This window comes from Nansenia antarctica (assembly GCF_963989245.1).
Source record: "Nansenia antarctica genome assembly, chromosome: 1".
Lineage (NCBI taxonomy): Eukaryota > Metazoa > Chordata > Actinopteri > Argentiniformes > Microstomatidae > Nansenia > Nansenia antarctica.
In genome coordinates this window covers 29,374,507-29,399,881 of record NC_137674.1, presented here as the reverse complement: position 1 = coordinate 29,399,881, position 25,375 = coordinate 29,374,507, and the positions used below count along the sequence as shown (strand labels likewise).

Below are 25,375 nucleotides of genomic sequence, written 5' to 3'. Positions count from 1 at the left end.
GCACCAGGCGCTGGTGAAGCGCTCGGAGCAGCTGCTCTCCTCCATGCAGAAGAAGAAACAAGAGGAGGAGGAGGGAGAGAGGCTGAAGCGCATCCAGGAAGAGATGGAGAGAGAGAGGAAGAGGAGGGAGGAGGAAGAGCAGCGGCGCAAGCAGGAGGAGGATGACAGGAAGCTGTAAGTGTCAGGGGAGGGGAGGAGGAGGGAGGGGGAGTGAATTCGTGGCGGAAGGGCCCCGAGTTTTTCCTGGTTAGGTCATGTGGCCAGGGAAAAGTCAGGGCCCTCACGGTAAGACATCACAGTGAAGTGCGAGGGCATTAACCGTTAACCGTGACTGTCTCTCCTTCTCAACCTCAGGAAATCAGAGATGGAGCACAAGAGAAAGCAGGAGGAGGAGGAGAGGAAGAAGAGGGAGGAGGAAGAGAAGATACTGCAGGTGTGTGTCCGAGACCCCCACTATACCACTGGGGAGACCCCAAAACACTGCCCCCATTAGCTCACCAACTGCCAAAGAATTCCGGGAACACTCACCACCAAGAGTGCCATAGGTGTTCTATGTGGAGTTTACCTAGCAACACTACTTTGATTGGCTCCAAAAATGCAAAGCATCATCATTCATGAATTTCTGTGGTGAATAAAGTCACTCTTGGCACTCTAGAAAGCTGATCATCTGGGCGACTTTATTCACCCTCGGCACTCGTTGAGTTAACACACACAGTCACCTTGATAACTGACTGGTGCCCTTTACTGTTCAAGAGAGTGGAGCTTCCAGAACTTTCTCTTCCAGTACAATGCTTCTCTATGAACTCTCTGACCCGTAACAGAACACCTGTCCTGTTGGTTGGACTGGGACCAGGTGTGTTTGTTGTTGTCCTCCTGTGATTGGCTGGCTTGATCTGGCTCCGTTCCTGCTGAGTCACCCCTCTGTCTCCCACGGCGACAGAAGGGTCGCGACATTGGTCGGATTCCCCAGGGGGGAGGGACCGTCCTTGTTGCTGATGGATGGGCCTTGCTCCGCCCACCTCCAGCGCCCCTCCCTCCTCCTCCCCTCCCTCCTCCTCCCCTTCTCGCATTACTCACCCTCAATCCCTCTCTTCCTCTCTTCTTCTCCCATTTCCCCTCTCTTGCCCTTTATCTCTTCTCTCCTCTTCTCTTCTCTCTCCTGCCATCAAACATCAATCTCTTTTATCTCCTCTAATCTATGTCTTTCACCCCGTTGTAATTAAATGGTTCTCATCCTCTCTTTCTTTCTGGTCTTTCATTCACTCCTGCCCTCTATCCACCTGTCAACATCTGCTCTCAGTCTCTTCATCACTACTCAACCCCTTCCTCCTCTTACCCATCCTCCTTCTCTCCCTCTCCTCCCTCCATCCCCATCCCTTCTCTCCTCTCCTCCCTCCATCCCCAGCCCTTCCCTCCCTCTCCTCCCTCCATCCCCAGCCCTCCTCTCCCTCTCCTTCCCCCATCCCCAGCCCCCCTCTCCCTCTCCTCCCTCCCCCCATCTCAGCTACCCACCTCTCACGTTCCCTAACCTGCTCTCTTCTCCTCCTCTCCTCCTCCCCTCCTCTCCTCTCTCCTCCTCTCCTCCTCCCCTCTCCTCTCCTCTCCTGCCTCACTCTGTCAATCCTCAACGTACCCACTCCCCACCTCTGTCTGCCCTTACCCCGCCCGGAGTGGAAGCCTAGGCCTGATAAAAAACCCTCCTCGTCCCCTCGTCCCCTCCTCTCCTCCTCCCCATCTCTCCTCCTCCCCTCCTCCCCTCCTCCCCTGCCCTTCTCTCCTCTCCTGCCTCAGTCTGTCCATCCTCCTCCGGCTGGAAGAACTTAAATTATTCCCCCTCACGGCCACGGTCCAGGGGGCCCTCGCCCGGCCCACGCCTGCCCCCCCCCCCCCCGCCCCCAGTTCACTGGACCCATTGGTATTCCCATCTTCTACCACTGTCTGCCACATCAGACAAAGCTATCATTATGAATTTATAAAGCCTCTTTGAAAGTCCCCCGACTCAACTTTTTTGTTTTGTTGTTTTTGGAGATTTCAACTTTTTTTTCATGCTCTCCCTTGTCTCCCAAACTTTAGTTTCAGTAGTGCCATGGAACACTTTGTCCGCTTTGCCCTCAAAGAAGTCCCCCCCCCCCCCTCTAACTCTCCGTGCTCCCTTGTTTATCTCCTCCCCACCACATTCTGTTTCTGGAGGTCTTCTGTCAGGGCTCTCGGTCATCCGTCCGACCTTCCGGAAGGTTCCTTTCCCGCCTGATAAGTGTTGTTGTTCAGGTTGTCTGCCGGGGTGTTTTTCTTTCTGCCGTGTCTGGACTCGCAATCACAGGACAGTCTTAAAAAGCAGCCAGGAGAACCTGGATAACATGTGTAATTGCTTCTCGCCACACATTAGTCTTGTACTTTAAGTGCAGGGTGCCTTGGTCCCTAGCACATAGCTCTCCTGCCTCCTTTGTACTCCAGGAACAGAGGCTGTTTCTGGGGTTGAGTCAGTGGCGTGGTGCTCTTCTAATCTCAGTCTCCAGATTGGTTTTGGTTCAATCAGTAGAAAGAAAAGGGCTTCAAAGTTTGACTTCCTGATGTTTATGGAATTAACCTGTTAAGCATCCGACGGCCTGCCTGCGGGCCCTAGCACCATGTGCTAATTGTCTTGCCCTGTACATGCTTCTTATGTTCCTGTGTTTACGCAGATAGTCATGCGTTACATCCTCTAAAAGCTATGATTCTTGCGCTTCGAGACAAATAATCCATCTCAAGATACAATCACAACAGCAGCAGGCACAATCAAAGTGGCTGTCAGACCACCAACAAACACACTGCATTGACAAATTTGATAAAACTCACCCATTAAGCCTTATAGTTGACCACCGATCGATAACATGACAACAACGGTTTGTTTACATTGCTAAACAAAACATTTAGGTGAAAATGAAAAAAATTAACTTATATTTCTCAATGTCAGTGCCACTTAGTCATTTTTACTGTTGGGGAACAAATTTCAGAGTGTTCCCTTCAAAAGGAGACCAGCCCCATGCATTTACTCCAAATGGTTTAAGAACAGCTTTCAATTTACTTTGGGTATTCATTGGGTAGGCGTTTCAGGCTAATTATACAGGAATGGTAAGAGGCTACGGCAACCAACTAGCATAATGCTTTGTTGTTGATGATGCAATTATTTTTGAGTGACATTTTTGAGGAGATAGATAGATAGACTTTATTTGTCATTGTTGCAGTACAGGTACCAAACAACGAAATTTAGGAGGGGAGGCTCCCCTGGTGTTTAGGAAAGGAAAAAGAAACACATTTTGGAAAAAGCATAGATGCATAAAATCACAAGAAGGTAAGGAGCTGGTTTACATCAATAGAGGCTATGTACACAATCCACTGTACTATACTGCACAGATAGTCAACTAGGGTTGTCATATTTCACAAGAAAGTATTTTTTCACATTTTTTAAAAGTGTCACAGTTTGCAGGCTTGAAAATGTACATGTTTGTGCCTCAGCACTAGCTGCCATACAATCCGTCCGGACTTGTCCTGGGCCCAGAAATTAGGCCTTTTCTGTGTTCAGGGCCTTGACGGCCCTGTGGTAGAAGCTGTCCTTCAGTCTGTTTGTCTTAGCGGCCGGGGTCCTGTACCTCCTGTTCGAGGGCAGCTTGACAAAGTGTTCGTGCCCAGGGTGGGTCGGGTCCTTGGAGATCTTGGAGGCCCTCCTGAGACAGCGTGTTTTGTACAGCTCCTCCAGAGAGGGGAGGGTGGCGCCGGTGATCCCCTGTGCTGTTCTCACGACTCTCTGTAGATCGCTTCTCTCCGCTGCCGTGCAGCTGTGGTACCAGTTGGAGATGCCGAAGGTGAGGATGCTCTCCACTGCGCCGTGGTAGAAGGCCACCAGCATCTCCTGCTTGCTGTGTTGTTTCTTGAGGCATCTCAGGGTGTATAGCCGCTGTTGTGCCCTCTTGATGGTGCCTTTAGTGTTGTCCTTCCAGGCCAGGTCATCCCGCATGATGTGTCCCAGGAAACGGAGGTTTGAGACCATCTCCACGCTCTCTCCGTCGATGAGCAGGGGCAGGATCTCTGACTTTTTCCTCCTGAAGTCTACGATGAATTCCTGGGTCTTTGACTTGTTTAGCAGCAGGTTGTTTACCTTGCACAGCTTGCTCAATTGCTCTACCTCATCCCTGTACGCCGCCTCGTCCCCCCCCGAGATACATCCCACCACGGTGGTGTCGTCTGCAAACTTTACGATGTAGTTGCTGGGGTGGATGGGGGTGAAGTCGTGGGTGTAGAGGTTGTAGAGGATGGGGCTTAGCACGCAGCCCTGGGGTGACCCAGTGCTGAGGCTGAGGGCTGTGGAGGTGTGGGGGCCCACCCGCACCCTCTGGGGGCGGTCGGTCAGGAAGTCCTTGATCCACGCACATATAGAGTGTGATAGACCCAGGTCTAGTAGTTTGGTCACTAGCCTGTCTGGAAGGATGGTGTTAAAGGCGGAGCTGAAGTCCACGAAGAGCAGTCTCGCGTAGCTGTTTCCCCTCTCCAGGTGGGATAGAGTGGCGTGGAGAGTCGTCGCTATGGCGTCCTCTGTGGACCTGTGGGCTCTGTAGGCGAACTGGTATGGATCCAGGTTGGGCGGGAGGCGTGTGAGTATGTGGGCCCGGACTAGTTTCTCGAAGCACTTCATGATGATTGGTGTGAGTGCCACCGGGCGGTAGTCGTTTAGGCAGCTCACCGTGCTTTTCTTCGGGACTGGGATGATAGTTGAGGTTTTCAGGCAGGGTGGGACGGTGGCCTGGGACAGGGACTGGTTAAAGATGTTGGTGAAAACCCCGGCCAGCTGGTCGGCGCAGTCTCTCAGCACCCGTCCCAGGACGCCATCCGGCCCCAAGGCTTTCCTGGGGTCCACCGCCTTCAGTACGCGTCTCACCTCGTGCTCTGTGAGGGTGAGGCTGCTGAGAGCTGGAGAGAGTGGTGTCTGTGTTGTGGTTACCTCCGTTCGCCCCTCGTCGAACCGGGCGTAGAAGGTGTTCAGCTTTCCCGCCAGCAGGGGGTCGTCCTCTGCGGCTGTGAGCCTGTTGGCTCTGAAGTTTGTCATCTGCTGAACCCCCTGCCACATCCGCCTGGAGTCGTTGCTCAGGAGGCATTCCTCAATCTTCTCTCTGTGCTCTGCCTTGGCCGCTTTGATGCCGCGCTTTAGGTTGGCCCTGGTGGAGCTGTACAGCGGTGTGCGCTTCCCTGCGAAGAAGGCGTTGTCCCTCTCATTTAACAGTTTTTGGACCTTCCCAGTCATCCATGGCTTCGTGTTGGGGTAGACCCGGACCCGTTTGTCCACGGTGACTGAGTTGGTGCAGTTCACTATGTGGTTCAGAACCGACGACGTGTACTGTTCCAGGTCCTCATGCTCATATTCCTGCCATAGGGTGTCATTTAGGCAGATCTGCAGTGGAGCGGACCCTTCTGGCCAGGTTCTGACAGTCTTAGTGGTGGTGGGAGCACTTTTCCCCATTGTGGTGTATGCAGGAATCAGGAGGATTGACACATGGTCAGACATGCCTAGATGAGCTAGCGGACTAGCCTTGTAAGCACGTTTGATGTTGGTGTATACCTTATCCAGTGTTTTTTCTCCTCTCGTTGCACATTTTACATGCTGGTAGAACTTGGGTAGTACTGCCTTCAGGTCGACATGATTAAAGTCCCCCGCTATGATGTGGATAGCCTGTGGATCAGTACTTTGTTGGCTACTAATGACGTCGTATAGTCGCGCCAATGCTACTTTGCTGTCTGAGCTAGGTGCAATATACACACATGTAATTAGCACCGCGTTAAACTCCCTAGGCAGGTATGTGGGTCGGCATTTAACAGTCAAGTATTCTAGGTCTGGTGAGCAGTGGCTACTTACAGTTTGTGAGATGACTTGGCATAAGTGAGGCATGCTTCAATCTGTGTGTGTGTGTGTGTATGTATGTGTGTGTGTGTGTGTGTGTGTGTGTGTGCCTGCCTGTGTGTATGTGTGTGTATGTGTGTGTGTGTGTGTGTGTGTGTGTGTGTGTGTGTGTGTTTCCAGGCGGAGATGGACATCCAGCTGGCGTTGGAGAGGGAGGAGAACAGCCAGCGGACGGCCATGTTGGAGCAGGAGAGGAGGGACAGGGAGCTGGCCATGAGGATCGCTCAGAACGAGGCCGAGCTCATCACCGACGAGGCTCAGATGGACCCCAGCCTGCGCAGGTACACACACACACACACACACACTCACACACACACACACACACACACACACACACACACACACACACACACCTGTCTATCTGTATATTGGAACAGTATAGAGGTATGACTGTTTTTTGGACGAAGCCCGGTTGGACCCTAGCCTGCCGGTACACACACACACACACACACACACACATACACACACACACACACACACACACATACACACACACACACACACACACACACACACACACACACACACACACGTACACACACCCCTAGCCTGTGCAGGTACAGAACAGGCTCAGTACACAATCCTTTAATAAGGTGTTGACTGTGTGTTCAATATTTGCTAATAGAAGCGTTTGTTTCACCCAGGAATGTGGCTAAAGAGCTTTAGAAGTGCTTTTGAAGGCGGATTTTCTAGGAATTCAACTCTGTAACAATGCATGTTGTCTTTGTACAAACTGGGACCTCAAGAGACCTCTTAACCTTTGCATGTGTGTGTATGCGTGCGTGTGTGTGTGTGTGTATGTGTGTGTGTAATCTTCCTCTCCTGTTCTCTCCATCTCCAGCGATGTCTCAGGTCTGTCTCCAGCCACAATGAGAGCAATGTAAGACTTAAGGGTTCACTCTCCTGCTGCCTCCCACCCCAGCTCACCTCACACAACCTAATAATCATCCCCCCCAACACCCCCCCCCCCCAACACCACCCCCCTCCCGTCTGTCCTAATCTTCACGACCGCCAGAAATCCTATCACCAACCCCAGATCCAGGATTATGCTAAAGCCACCGTAAACAAAAGACTAATTCTTCATTTTGATAAATCACCTAAATGCGGGATGAACGGATTCATCAATCCGGCATTGTGTCGAATCCACTGAGCCAGCGGATCAGCATGTCTGATTAGTAGGCCCGTCTCAGAACCCAAACGCTGGGCCCCTAAATCAAATGGGAGCGTATGATCATGTGAAATCTCTCCCGATCTTGCAAGCGCGTCGTATTTTGGTGTTTAATATAAGTGTCTCCTCCTGTCTAACCCAGTCTTCTCCTCTGGTTGCAGTGCTGCTGGACTGCAGAGTTTGACCATGTATGTTCTCTGTAACTCCCTGCATTGTATGTTGTTACTAACGGGGTCACGGGTGTGTTGCATACAGGACGTAGTGACGTCACAAAATGAAAGAGTATCGACAATGGCCTCACCTCCTAACTCAAACTAAATCTGTGTGTAGATGTATCTCACTACACACACACACACGTGTACATGCACACACACGCACACGCAAGCACAGATACACACACACGAACGCATACACACTCATGATATCAGTAGCCACTGCTGTCCAACAATGTTAGAGTCTGCTTTAGCCATCCTTCCTTCTGGAATAAAGGATGTATAGTACAAACACACACACAAGCACACGCACACGCACACACACACACACACACACACACACTCGCACACACACACACACACGCACACACACACACACACACACACACACACACACACTCGCAGACACACACACACACACACACACACACACACACACACACACACACACATGCTATAGTATTTGGATCTCCTGACAGAGGAAACCAGATTTTCAGGGTTTAGTGTACCCAGGTCTCAGGGTTTAGACTGTACCCAGGTCTCAGAGATTAGTCTGTACCCAGCTCTCAGGGATTAGACTGTACTCGATACATCGGTATCGGTGTGTTTCCTCATGAGTGTGTGATGGTGCTGATGTGTGTGTGCTCTTAGGGAGGACATGGCGAGGGAGATGTCAGAACTTATAGCTAGGTGGGTAACGAAGATTAACATTTTACTTCCTGGATCCAACAATCACCTAAATCAACAAACATCCACCAATCGAAACAATGATTCCCCTGATCCGTCCTTGAATAATCAGCAACAATCAGTGATTTTTGAATCATAATCACATTATAAATCCAAACTACATGAAAAGTGTGTCTTGACTGTGCCGTGCGTCTCTATGGTTAGAGGTTGTGGTTCTGACATTTCAACACACTCCCCTTCTGGACACCGCTCTCCTCAAAGGCCAGCAGAGGCAGTCACACACCCCTCATCTCCAATTCAGCCGGCGCCAATGACATTTACCTCCTGTGGCCCTTAACCCCAACACACACACACACACTCTCACACACACACACACACACACATGGACGCACACTTACACACACACAAATGGACACGCACACACACACACACACACACACACACACACGTATACATACACACACACACACACACCATGACATTGCCTCCTGTAGCCCTTAATCCCCTTACAGTTGTCAAACACATCGAACACAATTCCGTGTGTGTGTGTGTCTCACACTATCGCCTGCTACTAGTCAGTTTACCCCTGGGTGCCTCCCCTGGGCGCCAGCGCCTGCAGCCACTCTTTAAGGTCAAACATTCTGCTTGCTCACCCCCCCTCCCACACACATACACACACACACACACACACACACACACACACACACACAGTATCTCTGGCGCTCTATCACAAGTCTTCAGACTGGCTGTCCGCCCACCGAAGAGATTAAGATTAACTGTGGAAACCCGCAGATCTTCTGTCTCTCTTCTCTCTGTCTGCTGTGCAGTATGCAGTAAAGCATACAGACCCGGGGGAAACAGGGGAGGTAAGTCCCTGTCGGTCACTGGTGTCACACAGGTCTCAGATCCACAGGAGGGCTGGAGTTGGGGCTGGCTGACGTGAGCCTCGGAAAACTACAGGACAGGACAGGAGAGGACGGGAGAGGAGGAGACGAGGGGAGGGGAGGGGAGGGGAGAGGAGAGGAGGGGAGGGGAGAGGAGAGGAGAGGAGAGGAGAGGAGGGAGGGAGGGGAGGGGAGGGAAGAGGAGGGGAGGGGAGGGGAGGGGAGAGGAGGGAGGGAGGGGAGAGGAGGGAGGGAGGGGAGAGGACTGGACAGGACAAGGTCCAGACAGGACAGGACAGACAGCCTTGCTGAAGTCAGACATGGATCTCCCTGTCTTACCCCTCTCTGCACTGCCAAGATGTCACCCGGTTACTACTAACAACTGTGTTCAGTAGTTTAGTCCCATAGACATGAGATGGTCTCAGTGTTTGACGCTCTAACCAAGTAGAAAAAAATAAAGCCTTCTCTTTCCCCTTTTCCCCTCTCTGTGAGGTTGTAGAATCACAGCGATACGAACAGAACAATTCTCACTCATTATTTCTTCTCTCTCCTTTTCCCCCTCCTCTCTCCTCCGCCTCTCTCCTCCTCCTCCTCTCCCCTCATCCTCTCTCCTCCGGGGGGCGCTGCAGGGGTGCCCAGGTGCAGGCTAACAAGGTCGCTGCAGGTGTGAAGAAGCATGACCTGAGCAAGTGGAAGTACGCCGAGCTGCGTGATGTCATCAACACTTCCTGCGGTAAGCCAAGCCAGGCCGCTTTGTGGTGCCGTGACTTGTGACACAGTCTGGTGATGTTCCCTCCCCCTCCTTTCTCTTTCTCTCTCTTTATCTCTCTCTCTCTCTCTCTCTCTCCCTCCCTCTCTTTCTCTCCCTCCCTTCCTCTCTTTCTCTATCTCTCTTTTCTATCTCTCTTTATTGTTGTCGTCCGTGGCTCAGTTGGTAGAGCATAGCGCTAACAACGCTAATGCTGGGACTGTATACACTGAGGTAATGTATGCACTCACTGCAATGTAAGTCGCTAAAGTCGCTGCAATGTAAGTCGCTGTCAACTAAATAGTATAGGGGAGACCGGGGTGATTAGTGCCAGTTTTTACTTGAGGAGTCTTTAAAGTGAGGGCATGACAGTAATGTCTCCAACCAAAAAATAGGTACACATACCTGTATGTATTTCAGGATGTGGTGCATCCCTGGGAATAATCACTTTGGATCTAAAATGAACAGTTTTCAAAATATGAAAGTGGCAAAACTCTTGGCAAAAGTTGCCCCCATTTCATTGTTCCTATGACAACCTATAGATGTGACTTCTACAGGGGCGATTCGTAGGCAGCCTTTTACAGTAGGCCGGTTACCCGGGCTCAGGAACAATGGTGGTCACCTTTAAAGCAGGTGGGTGCTGCAGACCGGGACAGGGACAGGTTGAGTGTGTCTGTAAAGAAGGGCGCCAGCTGGTGCTCTGAGGAGGAGGCCTGGGGTGTCGGCTGGGCTGCTGCTTTGTGAGACTTCAGTGACTGGGGTTGAATTTAGTGGTGGTGGTGGTGGTGGTGGTGGTGGTGGTGGTGGTGGTGGTGGTGGTGAATTGTGAGAGGGAGTGCACACTTGAGAGAAGAGACGTGAGGGTGGAGAATTGGGACACAGCAGTTGGGCCAGAGCCCAAGCCAGAGCGGGCCTTAGGGGGTCACAGCTCAGACCGGCACCCCGCCGACTCCCGTCTATCCAGGAATAGCCTTCAGTCAACAGAACGAGGGTGGCACAGCTCTCAGGGAGAGAGAGTGAATTGTGAATTTAGTGGGGTTTGAACTTAGTGGGGTTTGAACTTAGTGGGGTTTGAACTTAGTGGGGTTTAAACTTAGTGGGGCTAAATTTAGTGGGGGTGAATTTAGTGAGTAAAAAGAAAAGTGTTAGGGTTAGGGTTAAGTTAAGTGTTTGATTTCAGAGGATCACACGGCTGCTAGGCGTGACTCCGAGTCAGAAAGTCTGGGTGAAGGGCTCTAGGAGATGATTAATGCGAAGTTAAGCCAATGACTATGCGCTATTCATTTTCTATTGGCTTAATGAAGGCCAAGTTTCATGTGTTGGGCCACCAGGCATCGGTGTGCATACAACAGCTGGATATGGACCACTTCGTCTTCAATAAAAATAACAATTTTCACAAATGAAAGCTTAGGATTGGTGTAAGCGTATCTGTTACATATCCTTTACTGTAGCAGTGTAGCTCTATTACCTTCTGACACCCACTGAGGGAGTCCACACTTGAGAGGAGAGATGTGAGGCTGGAGAATTGGGACACAGCAGTTGGGCCAGAGCCCAAGCCAGAGCGGGCCTTAGGCGGTCCCAGCTCAGACTGGCACCCCGTCGACTCCCGTCTATCCAGGAATAGCCTTCAGTCAGAACAGAACGAAGGTGGCACAGCTCTCAGGGAGAGAGGCACGATACGCCTCCCTACCTTCCATCGCCCGGGCATCATTTATTCAGCACCCACGGTTAATAATTCAACATCTGCTGATGTTTTCTGTAACCCTAACCCCTCCGAAAGTGTGCCAGGGTCTGGTATCTAAACAATGCCCCCCCCCCGCCACCCCCTGCTTGACTTTCCCTGTCTGAATCAGATTAGCTTCTTATCATTTCTTGGCACAGCCAAAGGGGGAGTTGGAGTGGTGGGATGGGATGGGACAGATGGATGGTGTTAGCTAGCTGACGGGGATGCTTGTATGGAGGATGAGGGTGTAACTAAGTGGCTGATATAGGGATGTACTCACAGCTGCTGGGCTAATGAGGAAGCTGTCTCGTGGCGGAGGGGTGACATTATTCCGATTACTGAGGATGGGAGGCTTCTGCCCCGTGTCGCCATTTCTGACGTAAACATGAAGGAGGGTTACTCCTTCTACCGTGACATGTACACAGATGAATTACCCCAGCTGGCGGCTAGGAAACCACTCCCACTACGTACTCCAACTTTGCACTCGACTCGTGATGTTCGGAAGTGGCCTTTCAGGTCCGTAGCAGGACTGGAGGGACGTGTCTGAATTACATTTCCATTTCCATTTCTTGGTATTTAGCAGAAGCCTTTATCCAAATCAACAAGTATTTAATGATCCTAAAACTGTTGTTTGTTATATCGAGTGGGCTCTTTAACACTTCAACATTTGTAATTATGCAAAAAAACGGAAAACCACTCTTTTTTTTAAAGAAGCTCTTTGGTCATTTATGCAACTTGAGAATTGCCAACATGTGGCCCTTTTCACCAGAACGTGTCACATTTATCTAAGTAAGTGAGTCATCTATCCATCAGTCATCGTAAGAAAAAGTAATCTATGCTATGACCAGGGGCTATTGGCAGTTACATTTACATTTACATTTTTACATTTTTGGCATTTAGCAGACGCCTTTATCCAAAGCGACTTACAACAAATACATTTGTCTCAGTAAGTGAATCATCTATCCATCAGTCATCATAAGAAAAAGTAATCTATGCTAGGACCAGGGGCCATTGGCAATTACAATGCACAGACTTACTTTTATTTATTTTATTTTTTATAGTAGAGAAACTGTACATGGGGGTAGTGGGGATGAGGAGGTTTTTAGGAGAGGCAATCAAGATGTAGCCTGAAGAGATGGGTCCTCATCTATAATGAATATAGTGAATGTTTGCGCATGTGCGGTATGTATATCATTGCGGTAGTAGATGGTTAGTGGAGTTAGGAGGGTTTTAAGCGGATTGCAATCGCTTTGTTTAATTCTCTGTAGCTTATGTGTTATTCATAAGCCCAGTTGATGTTGTCCCTTGCTTTTTATTGTCAGGAAAAGTGAAGTGAAACTGACTTTCTCTAGGTTTCAATTTGAGTTCATGTCGTGCATTGGGAACATTGTTCCTCCTACCATATTAAGGGGCAGATTATGATGGATATCAAAGCAGTTGTCCATGTTGCAGGTAATGAAAGTATGAATGAATGAATGAATGAATGATCTTTATTGTCATTGTAACAGGTACAACAACATTTAAATGCAAACTCTAGGTGCTAACAAACAAACACAGTCCTAGGATAATTAAAAAAACAAGAATGAGACATAAATAGGGGGATAAGTGATCGGTAGGCATCTGAGAAATGTATCTATTATGTGAACTTCTATACTTCTATACACTATATGGCCTATTCACAGGGGGGTATATAGACAGGGGGGAGTTAGCATGTAACTGTGTGCTTTTATAAACATATAAACATATGGACTAGTAGATACAGTATATACAGTAAATGAACCCTAACACAAGAAGTTACAGAACATTGCACTATTCCCATGGTTATTGCACAGTAGTTTCTCATATTGCACAAGGGGGGGCGGTTACAGAGGGGATTTTTTGTTTTTGTTTTGCTAGATCTTAGCTGAGTTTAGTGCACTTATGGCCCTGGGGAAGAAACTGAACTTTAGTCTGTTAGTCCGGGTGGGCATGATACTGAAGCGGCTGCCTGAAGCGCAGCCGTGTGAAGTGTTTGTTGCCAGGGTGGTGTGGGTCCTGGAGGATTCTGACTGCCTTCTTGAGACAGTGGGAGTTGTACAGTTCTTCCAGGGAGGGTATAAGGTTATAAAGTAAAGTTTATATAAAGTATAAGTACGTTTGGATACCATCCCGCATTCCATTCCATGCATTTACAATGAGCCCATCCTCCGATTTCTACCTGTCTACTTTCTGCAGGGCACGCTGTGAATGATAATATTGTGCATTGGATGATAGTTGAATAATGTGTGTTTCTGCTGGGTCCAGACATCGAGCTGCTGGCGTCGTGCCGGGAGGAGTTCCACCGGCGTCTGAAGGTCTACCACGCCTGGAAGTCCAAGAACAAGAAGCGAGACGGCGCCGACACGGAGCAGAGGGCACCCAAGTCCGTCACCGACTACGGTGAGTGAGAGGGCCCAATCCCTGCTGTCCCGCTACGTCTGCTGCTCCAGGAGCATGTCGGTCCCATGTTGCCCCCGCTGTACGTTCCTGTACTGAACCTATCGCTCAGCCACGCCCCAAAATAGAAATTGTCCACTACAGGCAGAAAACTCAGACAAACAACTCGCTAATATCTGATGGTGAAAAGCTTTAGACTAAATATTCTCGTCATCTTTAAAAAAAAGTATATTACTTACTTGTAAATCAGAAATTTGAACTCCCGCCATTGTAAGTCATTGAATGTCATTCAGTCACGGTCGGTCAGTCAGTCACTGTCAGTGAAGAATTTGAGCGAGCGTTGTTTGCTTGTCCGAGTTTTCAAAGGGGGCGTGGCTTAGCGATAGGTCTATTACAGTAGTACTTCTCTGCCCACCAGCCTTAAAGCTTCTGTGAACTAATAAAAAAAGAGCTTAGGGATAAGTGGCCTGCACTGTCAAAAAGAGATAAACTACTTCACAGGACAGTCCCATTGAGAGCCTCTCTAGGTCGGCCACTGCTTCTTTGCCAGCCGCCACTGACAGTGTTCAAATATGTTTTAAAGGAAATATATTATTTAGTTGTGGTGGAGTTGAAAGGGAGCTGCGTGTCTTTGTAAAGCAGTCCTCCCTTTTCATCTGGAGAACAAACAGAAGGCGGCTGCTTCGCTCACATTTCCTCTCCTTTCTTCTTCTGCTGCTCCAGAAGCATGTCGGCCCCCACGCTGTTCCTGTTCTCTCCCCCTCCCCATCTCTCTCTCTCTTTATCTCTCCCCCTCCCTCTCTCTCACTCTCTCTCTCTATCTCTTTATCTCTCACTCTCTCTTTCTCTCTTTTCTCTCTATCTTTCTCTCTCCTTCTCTCTCTCTCTTTATCTCTCTCTGTCTCTCTCTCGTTCTCTCTCTTTATCTCTTTTTTCTCTCTCTTTATCTTTCTCTCTCTTTAGCTCTCTCTCACTGAGAGAAGCAGCGGGTGTTGGCAGATCTGCCTTATAAGAGGTGATTGAGCATCTTACCTGTCTTCTATCCCTGCGGGAGCATTTGATGAAGTCGTCTCCAAAGTGTATAATCGACTTCTTGTTGTAATCTTCAACACAAGGGAAGTTCGTCAACACCCCTGCCTCATCCCTGAGATAACGGCCCGCCGGTAATCACTCCGGTGCAGCTAAAAAAGCTTCTTCAATGGCCCAATTCTCCATTGAGAGCGCAATTTAGTCCAGGATGAGTCTCCTTCTGTGTCTGGGGAAACTGCCACATAATGCCTGTGATGTCACGCTGTACTGTACTGCCGCGGTCATCGTCATGGTGACCACCGCCACTGCACACAGCCCAACAGAACCGAGCAGCGCCAGCATGGATGTGTTAACTATCTACTACTAATACTGTGACCATGGATCTCAACCATATACAGAACTGTTCTGTCTCTGTGGCCATCACCCAGAACCAGAACCACTGTAGCATCATAACAACACCATCACCCCCACCTCAACCCAACACAACCAGAACCACTGTAGCATCATAACAACACCATCACCCCCACCTCAACCCAACACAACCAGAACCACTGTAGCATCAGAGACCATAACAATACCATCTCCCCCACTCAGCCCAACACAACCAGAACCATAACAATACCTCCATCGTCACTGCAGCCCAACAGAACCAGGCTCTCCCGGCGCCCGCCAAGCAGCAGGAGGGGTCCACAAACCGCCACCAGCGGTACTTCCGGATCCCCTTCATCCGTCCGGCGGACCAGTACAAAGACCCGCAGAACAAGAAGAAGGGCTGGTGGTACGCCCACTTCGACGGGCCCTGGATCGCCCGGCAGATGGAGCTACACCCGGACAAACAGCCCATCGTACTGGTGGCAGGTGTGTGTGTGTGTGTGTGTGTGTGTGTGTGTGTGTGTGTGTGTGCGCGTGTGTGCGTGCCTGTGTTTGTGTGTTATCTCTGAGCATAACCCCATTCTGTCCAATCCCTATCCCATTCATATTTGAGTGTGTGTGTGTGTGTGTGTGTGTGTGTGTGTGTGTGTGTGTGTGTGTGTGTATGTGTGTGTGTGTGTGTGTGTGTGTGTTTGATACCATTCCTCACTCCATTCCATGCATTACAATGAGCCCATCCTCCGATTGCTAGCTATCCTGCCCTGGTGTGTGTATGTGTGTGTGTGTGTGTGTGTGTGTGTGTGTGTGTGTGTGTGTGTGTGTGTGTGTTTGTGTGTTATCTCTGAGCATAACCCCATTCTGTCCGATCCCTATCCCATTCATATTTGAGTGTGTGCTTTCCACCAAACACTACCATCACATCCCTCTCCTAACCCCCCCCTCCTCATCTCCCTCCTCATCCCTCACCTCATCTCTCTCCTCATCTCCCTCCTCACCCCTCTCCTCATCTCCCTCCTTACCCCTCTCCTTATCTCCCTCCTCATCCCCTCTCCTCATCCCTCACCTCATCTCTCTCCTCATCTCCCTCCTCACCCCTCTCCTCATCTCCCTCCTCACCCCTCTCCTCATCTCTCTCCTTACCCCTCTCCTCATCTCCCTCCTCATCCCCTCTCCTCATCCCTCTCCTCATCTCCCTCCTCATCCCTCACCTCATCTCTCTCCTTAACCCTCTCCTCATCCCCTCTCCTCATCTCCCTCTCCTCATCTCCCTCCTCACCCCTCCTCTCATCCCCTCTCCTCATCTCCCTCCTCACCCCTCCTCTCCTCCCGCAGGGAAAGATGACATGGAGATGTGTGAGCTGAGCCTGGAGGAGACAGGCCTGACCAGGAAGAGAGGAGCAGAGATCCTGCCCCGCCAGTTCGAGGAGATCTGGGAACGTTGCGACGGCATCCAGTACCTCCGCAAAGCCATCGAGAGCAAGCAGGCCCGGCCCACCTACGCCACCGCCATGCTGCAGAACCTTCTGCACTGAACCGGCCCGGGTCGAGGGGGCGTGGTCAGAGGAAACGGTTCAGACAAAAGGGAAGACGGAGCACTCCTCCTTGTTGTAGGGAGCGATGAGTCAGCGTTCCTCTGCGTTTCTCACTGAGGTCACACGTCGTTTAGTTATTAGACTTATGTTGTTGTTTTTATGTTGATTTCTTGATTGGGTTCTTTTTGTTGTTGCTGTTGTTGTTGTTGTTGTTTTTATTTTTTGTTGTGCAGGAGTAACAGAAGTGGTGGACAGCTAGAGCAGTTAGCATCGTTTTCCCCGTCACGCTACGTTGACCTACCTGTATGCTTGAATACGATTTCCAAGAGGCCTTAAAACTGTTTTGTTTGGTATGACTGACATGGTTTCAGAGCTGCACTCCCCCCCAAGAGAGTCAAAATGGTGGATCAGTGTTTCCAAGTTGTTGAATAAAGGATAAACGAGGGTTGGAACAGTTCTATTGATTTTCTTTCTCCTTTTTTGAAACGATTTAGTCTGAAAGGTAAAACAGCCTGTAACTCTTTTGGGCTTGAGTAATGATTTTTTTTATGTCAACACACTACAGCTTGGATGATTAGGGTTTGGGGTTTACAGAGTTGTACGTTGTGTTTCCAGATGCTAGAGAAGGATCTAATAGAACAGTTCATAAGAAGTTGTTGATGTCCCTATGGGCAGACAGGAAGTGTGCTTATGTTTTCAATGTACTGGATAGAAGGTGTTCTGTCTGTAAAGGAACATAATGTTCAGATACACGATATGAAATGAAATATTTCTTTAAAGACTGGAAAATAAAAATAAGCACAATTAAGTTAGTGATTTGACATGTCCTTCTTTTCATCTTGGTGTCTTTTTTTGACAGATATTATCTAATACATTACACACTTTTTAGAAATGGATTGTTTAACATTGGAGCAGATGTATACAATTGGAATAAATATTGAATACTTTAAGATATATTTTGGGATGGATAAATCAAAAGTAATATCTATTTTAGGGCATTGTCTTGGACCTGTCAGAGATTTTGCATGTAACATTTTTGGCAAAAAATACTGTAACCCTTGGCTTGTGTTCCTGAAATATCTTCTATTTTTGAACATGTTTAATATTTCCAACAATAATGGTATAGGGAATCTGAAATACTATTTGTTGTATTCATAATGACAGAATGTCATTTACATTCCACTTGGATTTGGAGAGATGGACTTCATGGGCATTTGAGATAACAACCACTTCCTATTCATCGCTAATGCAAAACACACACACACACACACACACACAAATAATTGTCACTTGTCAACTAAATCGTTTTGTCAATGTCAACCACTTGAACAGCAGGCATCATCAGTGTGTTTGTGACTGCAGGGGTTTGAGTGGTTCTGGTTGTTATTCAGGCTTGGTATCAATCACTGTAGACCTGGCAGTAGGTTTGATGATGAGTGATGTACTGTATTTGTTTGTTTTCCTGTACTCTATCCTGTCTAGACAAACAATCATGTTTACTGTATTGCACATTATGTATCAGTGATGTTTTTTTTCCATCTCAGACCTTCAATGCTGATTGCTACACTGTGATAGGAAATAAATGCATTCCACCTCACGTCCTTGTTGGAGTGTTATAAATATATAGATATAAATATAGAGTTATATATAGATAATGGACAGATTCACAGGCTGGCAAATGACCAAACCTGGCCACAAAGTCTGGTCCTTAGAGCTTAATGGATGAATGGATAGATTACTGGTGCTAATGACATAGCATACAATGTGTTATGATTGTAAGCAAACGAATATGAAATAATGATAAATTGGCAAACAATTCAGTTCTTGTAGGAAAAAAATACTTTATTTTTATATAATAAAAAAAATGTGTAAAAAAAATCGGCCACATCCTCCAAGTGTGTTTTGGTCCTGTAGTCGAAACACGTGATTGGTGGAAATAGATGTACAATATACAATAGTAGGAAGGACTCTTTTTTTTTCCACACGTATTGCTATACATTAACATGTTCATCTAAATATCATACTGTAGCCCACTACAAGTCAAATACTTTAAAGGGGTCAAATAGTATTTATAGGAGTATAACTATACACAATATAGCTTCTTTGTTACATTCTTTTTCTTTTTTGGGGCACAGAACACAGGTTAACTGTCGGTTAGAGTAACATTAAAACAATATAATGTAGTCTAAAGTCACAATATCAGAATGTGTATCCATTTAGTAAATAAATACCTCATTGTGAGGGAAAAGAAAACAACCTTTGTTAAGGGTTTACACTCAACATTCCTAACCGTCAACCTATACATATACTGTATGGGTATATGTCAAACACAACGTCCTAGTCCAGCAGGTACCACTGTGTGATCCATGGCCAGGAGTGGAAATGAGGTGGAGACCCACAGGAACCAGGTTCCAGGAGAAAGATTGTTGGTGGTGGAAACTTACTGTAAAATCAATATTTATCCCCTGGAACACCAGGGTTCCCCTAGTGAATTCATACAATTTCCACTACCACCCACAGCTGTCTGATAAGTCGGCCAGACCCAGTCCTTGGAAAGAAAATCTCCACTTAACTGTTGTGACCATGGGTATCTGCAGCAGTAGGTGAGTCACCCGACTGCCACCACACCAACTACCAAGTGACACGACATGTTCAGAATAGAGCTCAAGTTCAAAGCACCCGAGATGTTTGGTTGCCACGGAGATCTTCAGCCACTGTGTGGGATGGCAAGAGAGAGGTGCCTTTAGAGAACAGTCACGTCAAAGCTTTCGTTGTCCGGTGGCCATGACAGGCCATAACGTAGACGGTGTTCATTTAGTAGCTGCCATGTCTGAGGAGGGAGAAAGAGAAGAAGAAACAGGTTAGAGTAGAGCTATTCATGTTATTCATGATTACAAATTACGCAATATACTTAGAATTATGCTAACACATGATTAGCATTATAATGAACATGTAATCGAAAACCCCAAAGATATCCTCAACATAGCGCCTCAAGCTAATATGGAATTACATAAGTGATTATATAGTATGTGTTGCTGTAAGCAGAACAGAGACCTAGTACATAGTACATCATTGTTGGGTGTTTGAGTGGTTACTAAATACATTATTTAAGGGTTGAATGTGAAGGTCATAATTATCCCTGAATCACTTTCTTAGTAATTGTTGATTATAAGACAGAAGATGATGATCATATATTGCAGATAATACGTGTTTATTTCTAACTTAAATGATTTGACCATATTTTAATTTTGGGAAACAAAACAGTTTTAAAAAGCATTGATGTTGGTTTTCATTCACATCTATGATTCTACGATTATTTGTAAAGAGATTATTAGACTGGCAAAATCATCCTAAACTGTATTTGACAATTAACTGATTTGGTTAAGTAGTAAATCAGAATCAACTGTATGAACTGCAGTAGCTTGTCTTACCTTTCACCGGGTCATAAAGCTAGAAAGCATTAAATGTAATAAAAAATACAATAAAAACATTGATATGGGATGTCATTATAAGGTTTGCTCCTGCATACAAGAAGACACCACTGAATGAGCAGATATGCATGTCAGACTGAGCTGACATGATGACATAAGAGGGATCTGAATATTGGACTAACTAACTCTTCAGGTTACACCTTAACTGCTCCTCCTGAGACATCCACTACCCCCCAGCACTGCGTCTCCTGAGACACACACTTTTCCCCTTTACTGTGTCCCCTATGACTTCTCCTGCCCCCCTTGTACTGTCTCTCTGTTCTCCAGTGTCTATATAAAAAAAATACAAAAAAGTATTTATCACTGAGACTGCCAATGGCCCCTGGCCTGAGCTAGATTACTCTTCCTGATACGACTGGTGGATTGATGATTCACTTGCTTAGTCAAATGTATTGATTGTAAGTCGTTTTGGAATAAGGCGTCTGCTAAATGCCAAAAATGTAAATGTAAATGTAGATGTAGGAGAATGGTCAGCAACAGGCTGTTGGCGGAGGTACCGTTCCTCATTCCATTCCATGCCTTACAATGAACATGTCCTCTGATTTCTACCTCCGCCAGCCTCCCCTGGTCAGAATCCCAAGGGGCTCGTCATTAAAGCCTTGGAGTGACAGTGGAAAAGCAGCTGGCCTTGACGCGCACAGTATAACCCCCACTGCGGAAAGCCAGCTATCGATCCGATCAGATATGTGTCCTTCCTTACCTCACTGTGTGGTATACAATGGTGGAGGTCTACCATTTCAGACACTAGCTTGTCGGATCTTGTTGTGTAGAGGTGTCTGGGGATCTGTGAAAAGCATCAGGGGAAACAAGGCTTTACACTCAGATTTGTAATTCACCAGTAACTCAGCAGAAGCAAGGGGTCAAGCGTGATACAGAGTTATCCGAAAGAAGCGTACAGAATATCAATCCTGGGTAGAATGAACTGTATGAAGATGCACTTTTATGAACTGGGTAACACTAAGCAGACAATCAGAGATGTAATCTTGTTTTAATATCCATAAGGGTGCAACTAATTGTGTGGATGCTGTCTCAAACGAGAATACTTAAAGCATGGGGGTATTGTATACTATAAATGCATATCTCTAAAACCGGCCAGAAAATGTTCCTTCACAATAATCTTGTGTGACACGTTCTAATGCTGAGGTCCTCATGTCGGGATCTGATGTGAATACATTTCCGCGTTGTTGAAAAACAATGACACATCGCTAGTCAACTAAGACAGCTTGTTTTGTGAGCCTGCTAACAATGTAAAGTAGTGTTATAGTTACATAGGTAGCAGTGGGGATTACTCACCGAATCCATTGCGTTGCAGTATTTTGGCTTGACTAGCGTGTTTGTGTTGTGATTCTCAACAACGTCGAAACGTAGTTCGGTGTTTAAAAAGAAAAGTCCGAACATTTTGATTGGTTGCCGACATGCGGACCAAATGATCAGACTGTGTCATATATGATATGATTTGTGAACAACGCAAATGTCCACTGTAGTGGAGCTAACCACAATACAAATCTGTCCCTTGGGACTTGTAGAAATGATTTGCCGGGAACTGAAGTAGTAGATTAGTTGCTGGAGGTTTGGATTAGTAGTTTGGATTAGAATAAGGAGCCAATTGAGCTGTACAGCACTGGTTACCTCAATACCAAGATGCACGTTTGAAGGGTAAGTGTCTTGTTCAGATGGGTGGGACCGGTAGGAACCAGAGCCATCACTCGAGGGATAACCTAAGGTGCTGGATACTTGAGTCAAGACACCATCGTCATTCTCAAAAATTGGGTTTACTCTCAATGTGTTCTCAAAGGCATAGGGAGAAAGAGTGTGCCTATAAAGGAGGAGAGGAGATATGGTTGGAATAACCAAGGTACATCACTGCAGCCATTTTAAAACACACAATGAGGTGAATCTATCTATCACTGTCATGTTTTTATATCATGTTTTATGTCACTATTTGCACTTGAACTGCATTTCGTTGTCTGGTACTTGTACTCTGCAATGACAATAAAGTTGAATCTAATCTAATCTAATCTAATCTACGGTAGTTGAATCAAAACGAAAAACTACTTACACCAATGTCACAGTCTTTCTGGTCCGTAAACATTTCTTGTTTATGAATATCAAGAGGCCTATGACGGCACACACAAGGGTGAGGCTCCCGACAAGGCAGGCGGTGAAGACGATCAGGTCGACGGGCATCGACACCAGCTCGTTGCAGCGCTCCCCATGATAGTGCCAATATTTACCTACAGGGCATCTAAAACAGTCAAGAGAAAAACAGGTTAGAGTCAACATGTCTTCTGATACACTGTACCAATAGAGAAAAGGTCCATCTGAAGACTAAAAGATGCATTTTGGTCTCAATAATGCTACCAAGAAATTGAAGGAGAGAGAAGACGCTACAATACTAATAATATTCACAGAGCTTGATATGTGTATCATGGAACAGGATGATATTCTTATGTTCTTGATATGTTCATGTTCTTGAGTTCTGGTTATGTTCATGATAGAAGAACCTATATTCGTGATAGAACAAGACAAGATGAAAGCATCACATAAAGTTGGATTTGGCAATATTTCCAAGGCCCAGTTTTTCAAAACCTTTAATCAAGATCATCAATAATTCAGATCATATTTGTTGCTATCCAGGATCAGATCTACCTGCCACATTTTGAGTAGTATAGGGGGTGGGGTAAATCAGTCAGCTTAGTCCCATCCCTGGATAGCCCAAAAACAATTGGGATCATTCTGATTCAAATTAAAGGTTTTGAGACTCTGGGCCCAGAAGACCATTCTCTATATCACGTTTCTCTGCCTGCTGTGTGAGTCTGTTTGCTTTGGGAGGAGGGGGGGGGGGGGGGGGGGTTACCGGCAGGTGGCTCCGTGGCCTTGGATGATTTCACAGATGCCCCCGTTGAGACAGTAGTCCGGCTCCAGGCTGCAGACGCTCTGGCAGGGCCGTCCGTCCACCGAGGTGTAGCCCGGGTCACACAGACACTCCGCCTCCGAGGTCCAGCTGTTCACCACGCAACGAGAGAAGTCATGGCAGGCTAGGAACTTGCAGGAATCTGCTTGGTCAGCTGAGATGGAAAGAAGGGAGGAGAGGGGGGAGGGGGGTGGGGGGGAGGGGAGCGTTGGAGGGAAGCGGGTAAGTCATTAGCATTAATGAAATGCTGCCCACCTGTCCTGGCTCTCTACTCGCTGTTTTATTTCCTCCTCATTGTCCTCGTGCACAAAGGAGAAACTCAAGGGTATTTTGATGGATGTGAATGAAGGTGGCTTATTATATTTCAATAAAGCGGGTAATGAGGTTTCGCAGACGGACAGGTGTGTTTAGGATTACATATTACGCTGAATCTGCAGAGGTTGCGGAAGCTGTGATGCTGTGATGCTGTGATGCACTCTAGTGACCTTCTGAGTAAATGTCGGCCGTTGCATAATCTTTCAAAATGAGGAGGTTCTATTGTGTAGCTGTCTAACCCTGCTGATACCCTATCCCTCTTCACACCTTATTAGGTTCTTGTTCCTACGCACGTCGAATACAGACTAGTCCCATTCCAATCCGATTCTAAAGCAATTACTATGTAATAACATTTTTTGTTTTTTATATATATTTATATAATAATAAATATCATTTTAAAATATATATATTATTACAATGTGGTTACTGTACCAGAGTATTTACTGTGTTATTACACAGGGATACAAGCTACTTCATGTTACAATGATCAATCCATGCCACGTAATAGCAGGGTCCCCGGTATTCTGCATGTCATCCTTCCTGTCAATCTCTACTGCCTCTATCCCAATGAAGCAGAAATGCCCTAAAAACATATATAGAAAATTAAAAAATATATCTATAAGTGTGCTGCTACTACCTTGTTCGACATCTAGGGAGCGACTGTCGATCTCGATGTCCAGCCGTTTAGAAGCAGCGCTGCAGAAGTCTTCTAGCACACAGTGGACGGCCTCTGTGACGTTGTAAGGGACTGGTCTGTCTAGTTTCATCTTGCTGTTGACCACAACACTACCGTTCCTGAAGTTGAGGATCTCCAGCTGCCTAAAGCCTGTCAGATTAGACTGCAGGTACGGGAGAAGCTGGAGACAAAGCAGGAAAGACAACATTTGTATTTATAAATAGCACAAATATGGACACTTTTCTTACAGGCAGTTTATTCAATGTTTAAAATACGTATTTAGTATGCACATTTAGATTTGGAGCATTACAAAATTCTTCATGTAGATATTACAAGTAGATATTCTCGTCAAGGCTTAAGCCTAGTCCAGGATTAAATCACACTTGCAATGTAAAATCTCCACTGAAGATGCTTTTTAGTGTAGGACTAGGCTTAAGTCTTGCCTGTGAAACAGGACCTATGTTATTATTAGTATACTATTAGTTCATGTTAACTGGACAACCATGGCTGTTTCTGAGTCCAACTGCTTTTGAGTAGGAATGAGGATATGCTCTTGGTTGGCTTAGTGATCTCCAAGACAGAGATTTGTTGAGCAAATCAAGCAAATATCATTTCGTGGGCTACCCTAGAGTGGGGTAGACATTTTACACAAAAGCTGTTTTGAAATCATCACCAATGCCAGCCTCTTGGTATATATACAGCATCTGGATGCTGGAACAAGTCTTGGTACAGATAATCTCTCTGATTACACAGACTCAAAACATTTACTGTACATCTGTTTCCCTCCAGGACGCAGAATGAATAGAATCTATCTATCTATCTATCTATCTATCTATCTATCGTTAGTGTGAGAACACAAGGCCTAAGACGCCGTGTTAGAGGGTGAAGCAGAAAGTCAGGTCATAGTTAAAAGTGCGAAAAGAGAATAGAGAAAAGTTTGAAATAACAAAGTAGACAAGCAGCAGAACAGATCGACAAGATTCGACAACAAATCTGTCTTTAACCCAAGAAACAAATACAGAACCCAATAACAACAACAAAAGCAACAACAACAGAGCAAGAAAGCACAAATCTGCTAGATCAAGTTCAAATCCAACTCTTTACTGTAGCCTAGTCAGAATGACTGCATCTTTCTCTCTCTCTCTGTCTCTCCACCTGCATTCAAACAAGAGAGACTGCAGAAGGAACACAAACGCACTACTGTGTACTGAGAAGAAGAGGAGGAGATTACACTGCCTTAACTCAGCTGTTCGGTCGAAGGAGAGATTACAATGCTTTAG

At 46.7% G+C, this 25,375-nt stretch overlaps 1 protein-coding gene across 1 annotated transcript in view; it reads left to right on the top strand.

Moving 5' to 3' along the window:
* myo6b (myosin VIb) overlaps nucleotides 1–17,100 on the top strand; it is a gene marked incomplete at its 5' end in the record, with an annotated part of 56,999 nt that extends 39,899 nt beyond the window's left edge. The window contains 7 exon segments of the mRNA XM_080534725.1: nucleotides 1–174; nucleotides 355–433; nucleotides 6,050–6,210; nucleotides 9,510–9,613; nucleotides 13,635–13,769; nucleotides 15,435–15,653; nucleotides 16,500–17,100. The exon segment at nucleotides 1–174 is cut by the window's left edge and continues 35 nt beyond it. Coding sequence (XP_080390851.1) covers nucleotides 1–174; nucleotides 355–433; nucleotides 6,050–6,210; nucleotides 9,510–9,613; nucleotides 13,635–13,769; nucleotides 15,435–15,653; nucleotides 16,500–16,699 — 1,072 coding nt within the window. The 3' untranslated portion in view covers nucleotides 16,700–17,100.
* Between the last annotated feature and the right edge of the window lie 8,275 nt (nucleotides 17,101–25,375).